Source organism: Asparagus officinalis, chromosome 9 (assembly GCF_001876935.1).
Source record: "Asparagus officinalis chromosome 9, Aspof.V1, whole genome shotgun sequence".
Taxonomy (NCBI): domain Eukaryota; kingdom Viridiplantae; phylum Streptophyta; class Magnoliopsida; order Asparagales; family Asparagaceae; genus Asparagus; species Asparagus officinalis.
This window is the reverse complement of record NC_033802.1, coordinates 3,579,895-3,595,514: the sequence shown is the minus strand read 5'-3', so window position 1 is coordinate 3,595,514 and position 15,620 is coordinate 3,579,895. Positions and strand designations below refer to the sequence as shown.

The following is a 15,620-nucleotide window of genomic DNA, read 5'->3' as shown; positions in this document are numbered from 1 at the left end:
ACAGGCCCTAAGTTCCCCTTCCCTTCTTTACGGTCCAATTTAGGAGGAACAAAATGACGATATATTCCTCTATTTTCTCTATAATAATGGATCCAGTATTCACTATTCATGCTACATGGTACCACGAATCACTATAGCATTATTACTGTAGTACGGGCAGGAGGAGCCCAGTTCCACTACTTATACTCCATAAGCACTGTAGCACAAGCGGAAACTGAAGTGTTTAAAAATATTATTGTAGCATTATTGCTTTAGAACGGAGAGTGTAGTGTAGCATTTTAAAAAACGTTACTGTAGCGCTTTTTATAAAAACTTGCATTCGAATACAGAATTACTGTAGTAGAAATAAAAAAATGGAGGTCGTGCTTTGTACGATATGCACACTAGTATTATTTATGGGAGCTTCATTACCCTACCTCCTTTACTCCCATAAATACTCTTAAAGAGAGTCAAGTGCCAATTTCCCTTTCCTCGCTGCTATCCCCACCCAAATACATCTAGGTGTCGTTTGGTAACTGGTTAATTGAGGGGTTAAGGAGACTTAACCTCTTCTTAACTAGCTAAGCATAAAAAATCTATGTGGTGATTAAAAGTAAGATAACTCTTCATAATTTACCAAACGTAAAAATATGCAGAAGGGTTAAGCAAACCTCTCTAAAGGGATGCGGGGTTAATTAATGCTCCAATGTTGAAAGATTAAGTGTTAACCCCTTTATTTGTAAAGAAAACAGTCTAAATTCTCATCATTCCTAAATACTAAAAATGATGATAATGGCTAAAAAACTTATATAACGAGTTAATAATTTAGTCCTCCATGTTATCGAATAGACTAACTATGTTAATATTTTCTCTTAATCCTTCTTCCTTAACCATTTTGACAAACATGACCCTAGGGATTAGAGAACCATTCGAGAAGATGAGATAGTGAATGGACTTTGAGTATGGGGTGTAAACGAGTCCGAGATTATACGGCTAGCACGTTTGTGCCTATAACACAAGGGGTATAATTGCCCCACCACAAATTCTAAAGTTAACAAAATATTCTGTCATCATCCTACCTAAGGGGCTGTTTGGTTGCACAATTTTTGAGAAAAATTTTCTCAAAACATCTGACAATGGCAAATTTATAATTAAAAGTTTTCCAGAGATTTCTGTAAATTGTGTTTGGTTAAACAAAAAATTTACAGAAATATTTTCTATAAAATATCAAAACCTACCAAATTTTACAAGAAGTAATTTCCTCTCAAAATGAGAGGAAATCACTAGAAATCAGACACATACCATATTTAATTAAAAACCTACCAAATCTTGTTATTTTCTATAAAGTTATGAGCTATTTTCTTGTTTTGAACCAAACAAACAAAGTACAAAAAACAAGAAAATTGGTACTTTTTGATTTCTCAAAACTTTTCCTATAATTTTTTTAAGAAATACAAGAAAATCATATTTTAGGTGGAAAACATTTCCTATAATTTCTAGAAATTGAACCAAACACCCCCTAATACTAACTTGGGGGACTAGATGACTTTGGGGACCTAGCAACAATTACAATAATGATACGAGGGGCTCTCACAGAGCATTGAAGATTTGAGGGACTAATACGGAATAACCCAACCACCAGTATTCTATTTTTATACGTACGGCTGTATTTGTCTCAGCGTTAACTCCCATCCCATCATACGCCCACCTTCGCTTCGCTGTATTTTGTTGGTGCTTTTTTTTTATTTTTTTTGTCGTCCTTAAAAAAAATTACTCGGAGGACTAAATTGGTGGAAGCCGCCGCCCCCAAGCCCTAGCCTTCGTCTTCCTCCTCCTCCTCCCTCGTCTTCGCCTCCTTCCACTTTCTTAGCGTTAGGGTTAGGGTTAGGGCTAGGGCTAGGGCTCTCCTCCATTGTCATTCGTGCTTTTGCCCTAACTGAGCAAACCCTAGGGCGGCGCGCCGCGCGGTTGTGGGACGATAGGTTGATTCGTCCTGAAGGAATCGGATCGGATCGGATCGCCCGAACCNCGGGGAAGCTCGACTGATCTCTGGGCGTCGACCGTCATCGAGACCCATCGGTCGATCGATCTTGAAGGAGATCGATGGCGCCTCTTTACTACGTGATCGTCGCGTTCCCTTGTACGGTGGCGGCAATAGCCCTGGCGATGTCGCACATCTATCGCCACCTCCTCAATTACACGGAGCCCATCTTTCAGCGCTACATTGTTCGCATCATCTTCATGGTCCCGGTGCGATTCTTCTTCGCAATTATGATTGTCTTGAGATATTATGCGCGTATATTTGATGTGAATGATTAGTAGTGGAGGAGCAAATTTTGTTAAAAACACTAGGTAGGGGTTGGTTATTAGTCGTAGATCGAGAAAGGGTTCAGTCGGAAGTAGGAAGTCATACCGTGCTTAAAATTTGAAACAACCTTGTGTCATGGATTCACAAAATTGGTATGTGTCTATAGTGGCCACTACAAGTTAAAGTTAAAGTATCCATTTCGGGCTGGCATGATAAAGATTCCATTCTACCTTAATGTTCTACCCGGCGATTACTTTAGGCGTCTCGATGAAGGTTCAAGCAAGTGGTGTCATTTGCTAACTTACACATAGTTACAGTTCTGTTGGACCTTGGTTTTTGCTGCCTATAAAGCCAACAGAGACTTAGAGCATGTTAAATTCTTACTCCATTGAAGATTCGTCACAAGTTTTTTTTTTCATGCGTGCACACGAGAGAAAACCTTGGGTCCTGGGTCAAATGTTTATATTATCGAGTCTTTTAGTTGAAAATTGGTTTGGAGTTTGTCCGCGAACAATAATCCACACATTACTCTTGTCATTGTTGGACAGTCGTTTGGACTCAATTGAATACACCACAATGCAACAACCAGAAGTTTTGTTCGTAATATCCTCCTCTTTCCCCTTCTCTGCATAAGATAAGACATTTACCATATCCATATTCGTCCAGGAGTCATAAATACGGATAGTAATACGATTCTGGTTGCGTAAAAAAGTCCATAAGTATGTGCAATAATCATAAAGGGATACATAATAGATATTAGAAAAATGAATACTTATATTGTTCAAATCTTAGCAAAAAGTGGATATGTATCAAGTACATGCAAAATATGGAGATTAACTTCTTTACCGCGTTGAGGAGACAAAAACATAACTTGAAGATTGCAATATGTCCCTTCCAACTTTTTAAACTAATGCATAATATGTAATAGTAACAAGTTAATCCAATTGTATAAGTAACAAATAAATAAACAAACATCATCGAGAAAAATGTCATTATTTTCTATGTGTAAACCTTAGCGAATCATGGGAGTCAATATGTAGTCATCTCTAGGATTATACAATAAAACTAGATTTGGATAGAATTTATGATTTATAGTTACTTAGCTTTCAAAACTAAAGAAAATCAAAATTTTATTGGATTTGGGAAGTTTAGAAGAATTGTCAAATTATAAATGCACGTGAAAGTTGATATTTGTGAAGTTATTTACCCAATTAGTTTTTTTGTGATCCTAATATGCTTGAGGTTAACTTTGGTAGTTTTCTTTCATCTAAATTCTAATGCAATCAAGCTTCTATGTTTGATGAATTTATCTTGATACTGTGATTCATAATCTATGTCATATATTTATTGAAGTACTTGTATGAGATATTCACAATTTTTTCGATGTACTAGTAGAGATATATGTTGTTTCTAAAGAAACGAGTATAATTATTCAGTATTTGGTGATGATTGATATGAAAAAAATTTGATTAGAATTTGAATAGATTCGATTCAGAGTTTAGGACAGATTTCAAAAGAATCAAGATTACCAATTTATTGTATATTGATTATTTGGCATATCTGCAAGGTATAATCCACCTCCATTGAATATGAGTGTATGCATAGTCTATGACTAAAATACCCTTGTATGGAAAAAGAAAAGCAGGGGATGACTCTAATCTGTTGTCTTTAGGAGTATTTTTAGAATGCATATGTATGATATTGTTTGACATAGTTGAGTTTTAGACCTACACAAAGACTTACATTTATTAGTTCTAATTTTCTCATATCTATCATTAGGGTAAATTAGAAAAATTCCCCTGAGGTTTCTAGGAGTAATTATGTAACATAAATCCGGTTGAAATTTTGATGTTAACACTTTTACCCATTCTGTTTCAATTTTTTGATTTATGGTTAGTTAACATGTAGTCTTTTCAAGACAAAACCACTCCTTTGGAGCCCCAGCATGCTCGTGATCTTTGATTCATTCCTCATCCTTATCATCAAGCTCTACAGCTCCCAAACCATCTCTGTTGGGTTTTTGAGGGAATGGATTTTTGAGCAACAGAGATACAAAGAAAAGGAAGGGGAAAAATTTTTAAAGACTCATTTTGAGAGGAGAAAAGAAGCTAAAAATCAAGTCAACTTTTGAGAGAAGTTTACTTTTCATAATAAGGTAGTAGAGGACTTCAACTTTGAGCACATGGGGAAAATATTGGATGTTAGATTCAACTTTTGCCTGCGTGTTGGGCTTGAGGGTTATAGTATCTAGGAGAATCTCATTGAAGAGGCTGTTTCTTCCCTTCAACGAGGACAAAAAATAAAGAAACCTACTAATTTCTTCTCTATGCAGGGATATTTTTGTCATTGATGGGGTCAATGAGCAATCTAGCCAGACGGAGTGAAATTGTCAACTCTGCAGGGGCGGTCTATGATATTTTTATGATATTCTTACGAACTTTAGGGTTTTTTTTTTGGTAATTAAACCATATAGTTATTCGCATGGGACTAAGTGTAGATGTTCGTGTATAATAGAGGGATATTGTGTATGGGTTGGTAGTTCATGTAGCAAAGTATAGTTCCAATAAATAGAGCGGCGAGGTCCACCTTCTCCGATTGACGAGCACGAGGGGGGCTCACAACTAGCCCACCTCTGGATAGCTTATTTTGTTGCTTAATGTGATATCATCTCCTCCTATACACATAGATGATGTGTATCTCACCATTTCTTCCTCTTAAAGGCTCAATTTGCTTAATGAGGTTGCAGCACATATCCAGTAGGCCCATATTTGTAAATAATGAGCACGGGGTGACAGCTCATTTAATGAGCTACCAAGTGATGGACATGGGGTGAGGCCCATTCTAGTAGTCATGTCGAACGAGTGGGTCTCACCCCCCTTTTTCTCATGGTAGATGATTTAGCAAAATGAGCCACTAGCTTCTATCCATCATACGCTGTATTTGTGTGTATACATGCATATACACATGGTCCAACAGGATCAAACAAAAAGCTAGAACTTTGAGGTTGACCCTATTAAAATCATATGGCAGGCAACTTTTCCCAATTTCTTTACATTTATGGAAGGAAATTAGGGAGAAAAATTCACAGAGCTGAACTAAAAGAATCAGGCTTACAGTTACTAACAATACATGTGATTTTTTTTATGAATATTTGAATTTTTCTATTCCTCATAGGTGTTTTTTTTTCCTTTTTCAGGTTTATGCACTGATGTCCTTCTTATCACTTGTCTTGAATGAAAGATCAATTTATTTTAATTCAATCCGCGAAGTGTAAGTGTACTTACTGTTCTTACTCATACTTATAGTGCATATTCGTAATTGATGACTCTAACAAGTTGTATATCTATTATGTTTCCTTGTCATCTTTATGCTTCGTGTCATCACAACAATAACAACAATAGAATGTCGCATACCTATTCTCAGACCTATTTCTGGATTTGTTCATAGGCTTATATCCTATATTGGCATCTGTTGGATCAACATTAGCGTATTATTGATTCATTATGAGAGTGTATTAATATTTCACGCTAAATCTTTGTATTTTAGTTCTTATATTCTGTTGCCATTTTCTTTGCTCAGAGGGCTGAAACTTCGATCCTCCTTATTTACTTTGCTCAGAGGGCTGAAACTTCGATCCTCCTTATTTGTGAATATTTAGTGTGTTTATTTTTTTGACATGATCCTATCATAATGTGGATGCATGGAATTAAGCATGTGTTGGTGAGTTTTTTCAATGGGGAACTGAGCGTCTCCTATGGACAAAGAATACTTAGGTTTATATTTTCAGCCTTCTCTGTTTTCTCCCCTTTCAATAATCTTATAGTAGGTTTCTTAACTTGACAATTATTTGATTAAAGAAGAGAATTAATGACCGGAATAAGTTGACGGCTCTCAAGTTACCTTTCAAAAAAGGAAACAGCGTTTCTTTTACCTCCCAAGACTTTACCTATTCTTGATGCTTATTTTCTGTGTAATTTCTAAAATCCTTGTGGATTAATGCTTCCACATTTACCTATTCTTGATGCTTATTTTCTGTGTAATTTCTAAAATCCTTGTGGATTAATGCTTCCACATTTCCAAGACTTTTTTCACTTTACCCTCACAAGTCCTTGGAGATATAATGATAAATTTACATGGGAAATTAGGAACCTTTTTGTGGTACATAGGGACAGGAACCCATGACATCAAGAATTTTAACATGTTTAAGATAGTACTTTGTATTTTTGTGGTACATAGGGACAGGAACCCATGACATCAAGAATTTTAACATGTTTAAGATAGTACTTTGTACTATCTCCTGGATCTAAACCATTTAAAGTTGACATCAAGAATTTTAACATGTTTAAGATAGTACTTTGTACTATCTCCTGGATCTAAACCATTTAAAGTTGTCTTTATGGTCTTATGAGATAATTATGGATAGGGGCTTGATTTAGTCTTTTTTATTTAGTTTAGACTTATGGAGGGAAAGAATCAGTATCTTCTGAAACATTCAAAGCAACATTTCACATCACTACTGATTATTTATTTCAGCTTTGAAAAGTAGTAGTTGATTTCAACCTAATCTAATTTTCTTTTGGCATGCCCTGGTTTATATCTTGAAGGTAATATGGTAAGTTGTAGTTTCATGTTTCCCATCTTCACATGATGTTGTGACTGTATCTGTCATTATATGGTTTTCAATTGATACTTGTAGAATATCTGAATTTTGCCCATTTTCATGATGTGGACGTATAACACTTGATCACTTAGAAAAAATGAGTGCCTGTTTTTTGATGTTATGGCTGATGGTGTGTTTAGTCCATTAAATGCATCACTGAACCTTATGCGTTTGCTAAATTGATATCAGGTGACTGGGGTGTAATTTGATTATATGGGGTCCCAAAAGTTCAATAGAGGATTTTTTTTTTCTTTGATTTTGTGCATGGCACCATTTCTAGGTTTATTTGTGTTCAAAAGAATATATTAATGCAGTGGTTAAGTAATTTCTTATTCTTTATAGAATATTTCACAATACCTCAGCGTACTTTTTATTAAAAGCAGTTTCTCATATCATGATTTAAATAATTTCAGCTATGAAGCTTGGGTCATCTATAATTTTCTTTCACTCTGCTTAGCATGGGTTGGAGGCCCTGGTGCTGTGGTATTAAGTTTAAGTGGACGAGCTCTGAAACCTTCCTGGTATCTTATGACATGCTGCTTCCCTACTATACCACTTGATGGGCAAGTGTCTGGTCCTTGAATCAATTTCTTTTAAAATGTTTGCAGAAGGTCTTATTTTTTTTAAAGTTTAACTATATAGCTCTTATCAATGAGATGTGCTCATCCAAGTCTTGTTTTAGAACAGACGCTTTATCCGGAGGTGCAAGCAAGGGGCTCTACAATTTGTGATTCTGAAGCCCATTTTGGTTGTCATTACATTCATACTGTATGCAAAAGGAAAATATGAAGATGGAAATTTCAGTGCTGATGAGGGCTATCTTTATATTACAATTATCTACACCCTCTCATACACGATAGCTCTCTATGCACTTTTCTTGTTTTATCTATCATGCAAAGATCTGCTTCGACCATATAATCCTGTGCCGAAGTTCATTCTGATCAAATCTGTCGTCTTTTTGACATATTGGCAGGTATTTTTCTGTTCATCTTCTATGTTTATTTGTCATTTAGCAAGTTGCAAGTGTGTTGAAGCTTTTGCTATAAGAGTCAATAATGCTGATCCACATGGTGAAAGTTGGCGCAGGGGGGGCTCCGCCAGTGGATGTCTGTGCTATTGAGAGTCTTCTACCTTTTTGTGTTTGAAGCACAATAATTTGTTAAGCTCTGCTGATATGAATGTTATATATGCAGACCCACATTATTTTTTAATATATTTTAGTTATTAATCTAGTTTAACTTGATTTTGTAACTAAAGGCATCTATTGTGTTGTTTGTCAATGACACATCTAAAATTACGTGGTCTGGATTTGGAGAACTATAGGACCGAATGGTTTATAAGGTTCCAAACTATTCTTCCTTTCTTGGTTTTCCTCTGTAAAATACACTTGACTTTCCTCGATACATCAAATAGAAATGGCTCTTGTGACTGAAATGCATGAGTTATTACTAATATCCTCTTTAGTTGAAAATGTTAGAAAAAAGGGTGGCCCAATACACTAGGCTCCCATCATTGACCTCAGGTCACCTAGCAGCAACCTTACTGTTGCTCCAGGACTCACATCCTGTCATAAGTTTGATGTCTTCCTTTTTTCTGTTTGGAAAAAATCGATTCATCAGAAGGACTTGCATCTTAGTATTAGCTAGAGGGTGTAACGGATGTTGCAGATTAAACCCTGAAGTTATTTTCTCTTGTTATCGTTTAAAGTTGTAGCATGGTTATCCATTTTTTAGAAAATGTTTTCTAAACTTTCATTGGTTTTGCAGAAATTTTATCAATGTAGATACATTTGTTGATACCAGATATCTTTCAAATATCGCAATTATTCAACCACAGAAAGCAAGTTTTATCCCGCAAAAAGTAGGATCAGTTATGTGCATTTTCTTGGGTGAAGAGCAACAAAGTAGTTGAACCATGCGAAAAACCTCTATTGACACTCAAATATTTCTTCTAAAAGAACTTCTTTAGTTATTCTTGTGTAGTGTTCTATCAAGTTGTGTGGAAACTTGCCTGCAACATAGGGAATATTCTTAGTGACATCCTTGAACCTTATTCAAATTATCTCATTTGACTGAATGCTGTGAATGCAAGCTTTGTGGATGAAATCTCTCTTTTGATCTATTGAGAAACCTGCTAGCTAGTCTTTTAGGAATGTTATATTTGTGTTACTCTTATGAGACTGAATAATCATGTTGGCATCATGGTGCTAAGGACCAAATTAATGGGGTTTAGTGCAGCATATAATCTTATATCATGGACTAGTTTGATTTTCTCAATCTATAAAAATGTCAAAAGTAAATTTCTCCTGCAGGGTGTTTTGGTTTTTCTTGCTGCGAAGTCTGGTTTTATAAGAGATGCAGAAGAAGCTGCTGATTTGCAGAATTTTGTGATATGCGTGGAGATGCTTGCTGCAGCTGTTGGGCACCTCTATGCTTTCCCTTATAAGGAGTATGCAGGTGCCAACATTGGCGCATCTCGTGGTTTTACTGGAAGCCTGGTACATGCGTTGAAGTTCAGTGACTTGTACCATGACACAGTTCATCAGGTGAGCACCTCAATCTTGTTGGTTGGAAAGATAATATTAGTAGTCCCTTATCGAGTGCCGTTGCCTTAAGTCTTTATTTTCATCTCCTGTAACAGTTTGCACCGACCTATCATGACTATGTGCTGTACAATAATAATGATAGTGACGAGGGAGCAACGAAATACCGATCTCGCACTTTTGTGCCGACTGGCCATGAGATGGATGCTGTGAGAAGGAACAAATATGCGAGTGGAGGTAGGCTGGACGAGGTACAACTCTCGAGTGTCTCTACATCAGGTTCCAACAGCCCAGCTACGACAAATCCATCACAGAACAAAACAGATTTCGAAGCTATCAAGTCTTCATTGCTCAAGGAATCCTCCGCTTCTTCGGCTAAGCCATACGACCTCTCGCTATTAATCGACTCGGATCTAACCAACTACCCCGCCAAGGTTCCTGCAGCAAAGCCAGGTGAACAACAATGACCGGGAATAGAGTGAGCATTAATCGAGCGGTAGGAAGGACATATTTCCACAGATAATGTCAATATTTGTTAAGTCTGGCTATTGTGATTGCTGAGAGCTTTTAGACCCACATACAACATCTAACCTCCTGGTCTATGGAATGACAGAACCGCACTAAGAAAATCGCTTCCCAAGATTGGTAAATGTTTGCTCATTGTCATTGTGTACTATATGCGTTTGTATCTCTTGCATATTCTTCACTCAGACTTATCTGATCTGTTGAGATAAATATTGAGAATATTGCTTCTTTGTCCTGGTCGCAGTGATTTTCCAATGTGAGATAGGGATTGATTACAGGTGTTGTAATTTTTTTTAACGAACTCATGTCTTCTTAATGCGTTGTATTTGTTGTATTTTATTTTTTATTATCTATTTATTTATTGTTATTTTTTTAGGACAGCCAAGTAACTATCATATTCATTTCATCGGAATCAGTGACACAGCACCTCATTTTAAGTTTTTGCCATTGAAATTTGTGGTTTATGTTTTTAGGGGGGTTTCTGGTCAACTCTTGAAAGTTAAATGGGTTTTGTACACAACCCCTTAAATTCTCTAAATTAAGAGTTCTTTTTTATGGGGTTTTGGATATTTAGCCTTTATTTTGCTTTGACAATATTAAGTTGAATAATGCAAAAGTATTGAAGAAATCTTAAGCAACCTATTTGTATATCTACACTATGCCCTATGCTAAAGCATTCAATTGAATCATTGAATCATTGACTCCTGGCAAATTCTTTATTAGTCCACATGGAAATGGAATAAATAAAGGAAAAGACCTGCACAATCATGTGAAACTTTTACGTGTCCCACAGTACTAATCCTTTGATTCTGATTTATCTGTTCAAATAACCATTTATCCACATTTTATCCTGCATTCAGTAGTTGACATTTAATTTCATTTGAATTAGAGACCCGTGTCAACTTTTTCCAATGTGCTGTGAGAATATTATTTTTCAGGAGTCTTTACGTATATAAACCCCAAATCTCATATATTTACAGGTTTTTCTTCAACTACAGATATACGTCAATTGACACTACTCAGAATCTTCGACGCAAGTTTTTCTTACCCTCGGTCTGCTATTATGAAATAAACCTGAAAATATTCTCTTTATTTTCTGTTAATTAACAGGATTTAGTTCCTCAAAAGATTAATATATCTTTGACCAAGTATATTTGTAATAAATATTTTTTTTTTTTATCTTTTTCAGATGATTCACCCGTATTAACTCTATGCTGCCATCTAAATTCTGACTTTTTGCCTGCTATTTTTCTTGCAAAGAGGTATTTATATACTGTTTTATTAAGATTTCATAGTTGAGATTCCCCGCATCGAAATCCCCATATCCATATGATAAAAAAACTAATATAGTCCCCGACATATTTCTTATTTCGAAATTAGTCTCTCAAATCATTCAGTAGGTCCCTCAATTATTAACGTAACATGAATTAGTCCCTCACATCTTTGAAATTGCCCGTTAGCTCCTCCGTTATTAAGTTATTTTGAAATTATTTTCTCGAGTAAAGTACAAGTAGCTGTTGATGTCGGTCATCAAACAAAGGATAATTTGCATGTTCGTGGAGTGATTAAGGTCATCTAACTCATTATAATGTTTTCTTCTGATGTACGACCCTAGGGTGTACTTTTCTTCCCTGCACAAGAAAGAACTCGTAAGAGGGCGAGTTGGGTTCATCGGTTATTCCTCCGACGATCAAGTCAAGATCTTGAGTGGGGAAATATAGGATCAGCTCTTAGTTGTGTAAAAAAAGGGCTAGAGAGAGAGAGTTACCTCATGTAGTGCTTCTCCTTTTTAAAGTGGATCTGAAGGGCAAGAAGGTATCTTGGGATGATTCCAGCCAGGCAGCTAAGTTGGCAGACAACTGATAGGTATTGACCGTCGGAGAAAATGGACCATCCAGGTGGTCACTGTCAAACGACAACAGCTGCTTGGTGTTGATGGTAGCCTGATAAGTCATAAAGAATTTGTGGACTAGAGCAATAATGACTTTGTCGAAGCAGTTAATGTAAGGACAGACGACTGTCGGCGCGGGATTCAAGAAAACTACTAACTCTTTTAGTCGTCGAACTAATGGTCGACTATACATGTTGACGGCTTCTACAATGGACCGAGTGGGGGTTATTCGCAAGCAATTGGGCAGGTTGGACGACATGTACCGCCTTTTTGTCTTAGTTATGCGAGATGTCGGCTGAACAGTGGGTCGAGTCAAATCGCTTGTGGAATCAATTGGAGGGTTAGCCGAGTAGTACCGCATTTTGACTCGGTTATGCGAGATGTCGGCTGAACAGTGGGCCGAGCTGAGGCGGACATTATCTTCATCTTGAATTAGTCGTATTAAGTATAGAGTAAGACACATGTCGATTACTTTGTGGAGATTAACATTTAAATTTTTTTTTGGGGTATAACAGTAGCTATTGGATGGTTTAACAAATACAACCTAATGTTATCCCTATTCTTGATTGGAGGGATTAGTTTTAAAATATCTTAAGAATTTGGGGACCCAATAGCAATTTTAATAAGTGGTCTTTCAAATCATGGAAACTGTTTGCTGGTCCTCAATTTTTAATGTATTTTGAATTAGTTCCTCAAATCATTGAAATTGACTCTAGCTCCTCCAATTTTTAAGTTACTTTGAAATTTTACACTCGAGTCAATAGTAGAAGTAGCAATTGGACTACTTAACAAATACAATTTACTACTATTTTTACTCTTGATTTGAGTCAGTAATTACAAAAGGCTAAAATACAAAATTGGCATAAATAGTGCCACCTCTTTACCACTTTGGGCTAAAGAGTGACACCGGCGACAATTTGACCTAAAAAGTAACAAATCGGCAACAAATAAACCTTTCTGGTCACCAGAAGCGATTTTTAAGCAAGAAAATTAAGAGTTTTTTTGCCACTTCAAATTTCTCATATTTTCTTATTTAACCCCTCAAGTTTTAAAATTTGTAAAAAAAAACTCCTCTCTCCCTCCCTGCCCACCGTCTTTTCCCTCATCCTTATTGTCATCTCTTTCATTTTTTCCTTTTCTCAATCGTCACCATTCTCTCTCCTTTCTTTCACATATCCTCACTCTTGAAGAGATTGACTTTTTAATGATTGGAGGATGGAGGAGGAGTAGGAAGCTAGGAGGAAGAGAGAGTGCAAGAAAAGAAGAGACAAATGAGGTTAATTTTAGGTGTTGGGAGTGAGTGAAGCAAGTAGGAAGCGAGAGTGAGAGAAATGAAGAGGAGAAGAAGGAAGAGGGAATGAGAGAGAGGAGGAGATGTTGTGGATTTGAAGTAAAAGAGATTGGAGGAGATGAAGGAAATTAGAAAGTAGGTGCGATGATTTATGAAATAAGGTAAGAGAGGGAGTGAGGGATGGGGGAAGGTTAGGGTATATGAAGAATAAGAGAATGGATAAGATGGTGGGAAGAAGGAGGAAAAAGATAGTGGAAAAAGAGGATGTTTTTTCACAAATTTCAGAAATTTAGGGAAATAAGATTGATTAATTTAAAAATCATGAGAGATTGAGTAGTATATATATATATATATATATATATATATAATTCCTATAATTTTTTGCTTCATGAGAGATTGAGTAGTATATATATATATATATATATATATATATAATTCCTATAATTTTTTGCTAAAAAACAACTCCAGCGACTAGAAAAGTCTATTTGTCGTCGATTTGTCACTTTTTAGGTTAAACCGCCGCCGGTGTCACTTTTTAGGCCAAAGTGATAAATGAATGTCACTATTTAGGCCAATCCGGTTTTTTAGCCAATTAAAAAATATTTTAGTAAAAATACGTAAGATCTAAAGGTGCGACTAGCAGGATAAATTTTCAAAACCACCCCTTTTTGGATTTTATTTGCAAAAAACGACCCTTTTTGAAAATAATTACAAAAACCGACCTGTTTTCAGCCCAGCGCTGAAAACAGGTCGGTTTTTGTAAAAAAAAATTTCGCGGGAGTTCACTCCCGTGAAGTTTATCGAGAAATTAAACTTCACGGGAGTTGAACTCCCGTGAAGTTTAATTTCTGCTTAAAACTCCACGGGAGTTCAACTCCCGTGGAGTTACAGTCCAACATTCCCAGAGAGTCGATCTCTGGGAATTTTGGACTGCAACTTCACGGGAGTTCAACTCCCGTGAAGTTGCAGGTTTTCCCTTACATGCACAACATGTATACGTCGACCTATATAACTCATATATACAAATATTTACCTGTTGACAATAATTACTGCAATATATATATTATTTAAACACGCACGAATCAAACAATACGCAAGAAGATCACATATCGAGCTATAATTGATCCATAAAAGTATAGTATTTAAAAATTCATACAATTTATAAATTTTAACAAAATAAGTTCAAATACAACCCAATATAGCTCCTCTCCTTCCTCTCCCTCTCTTCCCCCTCCCCCTCGCTCTTCCCCGCCCCCCACGCTGATGAGCCTCGACTATCTGAGTATTCGGCTGTGTATGAGGCTGCGAAGTGTCGGCTCCATCAGCATGTGAAGTGCCGGCTCCATCAGCGTGCGAAGTCACTTGATATTTGAATGCCGGCAACAGGTAAATATTATATAGCTCGATATGTGATCTTCTTGCGTATTGTTTGATTCGTGCGTGTTTAAATAATATATATATTGCAGTAATTATTGTCAACAGGTAAATATTTGTATATATGAGTTAAATAGGTCGACGTATGCATGCTGTGCATGTAAGGAAAAACTTGCAACTTCGCGGGAGTTGAACTCCCGTGAAGTTTAATTTCTGCTTAAAACTCCACGGGAGTTCAACTCCCGTGGAGTTACAGTCCAACATTCCCAGAGAGTCGATCTCTGGGAATTTTGGACTGCAACTTTAATTCCTCGATAAACTTCACGGGTGTTGAACTCCCGTGATGTTTCGGAAATTGTTTTACAAAAACCGACCTGTTTTCAGCGCTGGGTTGAAAACAGGTCGGTTTTTATAATTATTTTCAAAAGGGGTCGTTTTTTGCAAATAAAATCCAAAAAGGAGTGGTTTTGAAAATTTCTCCGCGACTAGCAAGATAAACCAAAAAATCATATTCTAATAGTATACTTTCCTGTTTAGCCCCCCTGTTTCACTCTAATTGCACTTTTTGCCCACCACTTAATACTTGTCGACTTCATTCCGAGTATTGACCCCCATCCATCTCCTCTCTCTCTCTCTCTTCCCCCCTCATGAAACCCTATCGAAACCCTAGCTCCAATCGAAAACCTCTCCAAAGACTAAAAAACCCTAGATCCAGGATCCAAACCCTCTAAAACCTCAGATCTCCGCTCCAATCTCATCCGATCTCAATCAACCCCTTCATGGTTTCAGCGTCGAATCTCCAAGACTCCTCAGGTCGTCCCTTCGCTACGTCCTTCTCCTCCCAATCCGCCACCGCTCCGGGCTTTCATCACTCCGGTGAGCGACGTTTTGACCTAAAAAGCCCGTTCTTGGTTGAAAGTTTTGAGTCTTGATGGGGGGCTTGGTTTGAATTCGTTGCAGGTGGGATGCAGGGGCTTCATAATAACTACGGGGGCTTCAATGTGCAGAGCATGCCGGGGTCGCTGGCGTCGAGGAATGCGGCGGCGGCGG

At 36.9% G+C, this 15,620-nt stretch overlaps 1 protein-coding gene across 1 annotated transcript; it reads left to right on the top strand.

The window, feature by feature from the left end:
• On the top strand, window positions 1,716-10,375 carry LOC109823727 (transmembrane protein 184B-like). The gene is made up of 6 exons (XM_020390083.1): window positions 1,716-2,229; window positions 5,484-5,557; window positions 7,361-7,510; window positions 7,635-7,920; window positions 9,259-9,492; window positions 9,588-10,375. Exons 1-6 carry the CDS (start codon window positions 2,083-2,085, stop codon window positions 9,954-9,956), a joined length of 1,260 nt encoding a protein of 419 aa, XP_020245672.1. The 5' UTR covers window positions 1,716-2,082; the 3' UTR covers window positions 9,957-10,375.

What these genes read in the sequence shown, in the direction of transcription:
- LOC109823727 (XM_020390083.1), top strand. Translation starts at nt 2,083, where the DNA reads ATGGCGCCTCTTTACTACGTGATCGTCGCGTTCCCTTGTACGGTGGCG. An exon ending in GCATCATCTTCATGGTCCCG is followed by an intron (nt 2,230 to 5,483) that starts GTGCGATTCTTC and finishes TTCCTTTTTCAG; the next exon opens with GTTTATGCACTGATGTCCTT. An exon ending in ACCATGACACAGTTCATCAG is followed by an intron (nt 9,493 to 9,587) that starts GTGAGCACCTCA and finishes CTCCTGTAACAG; the next exon opens with TTTGCACCGACCTATCATGA.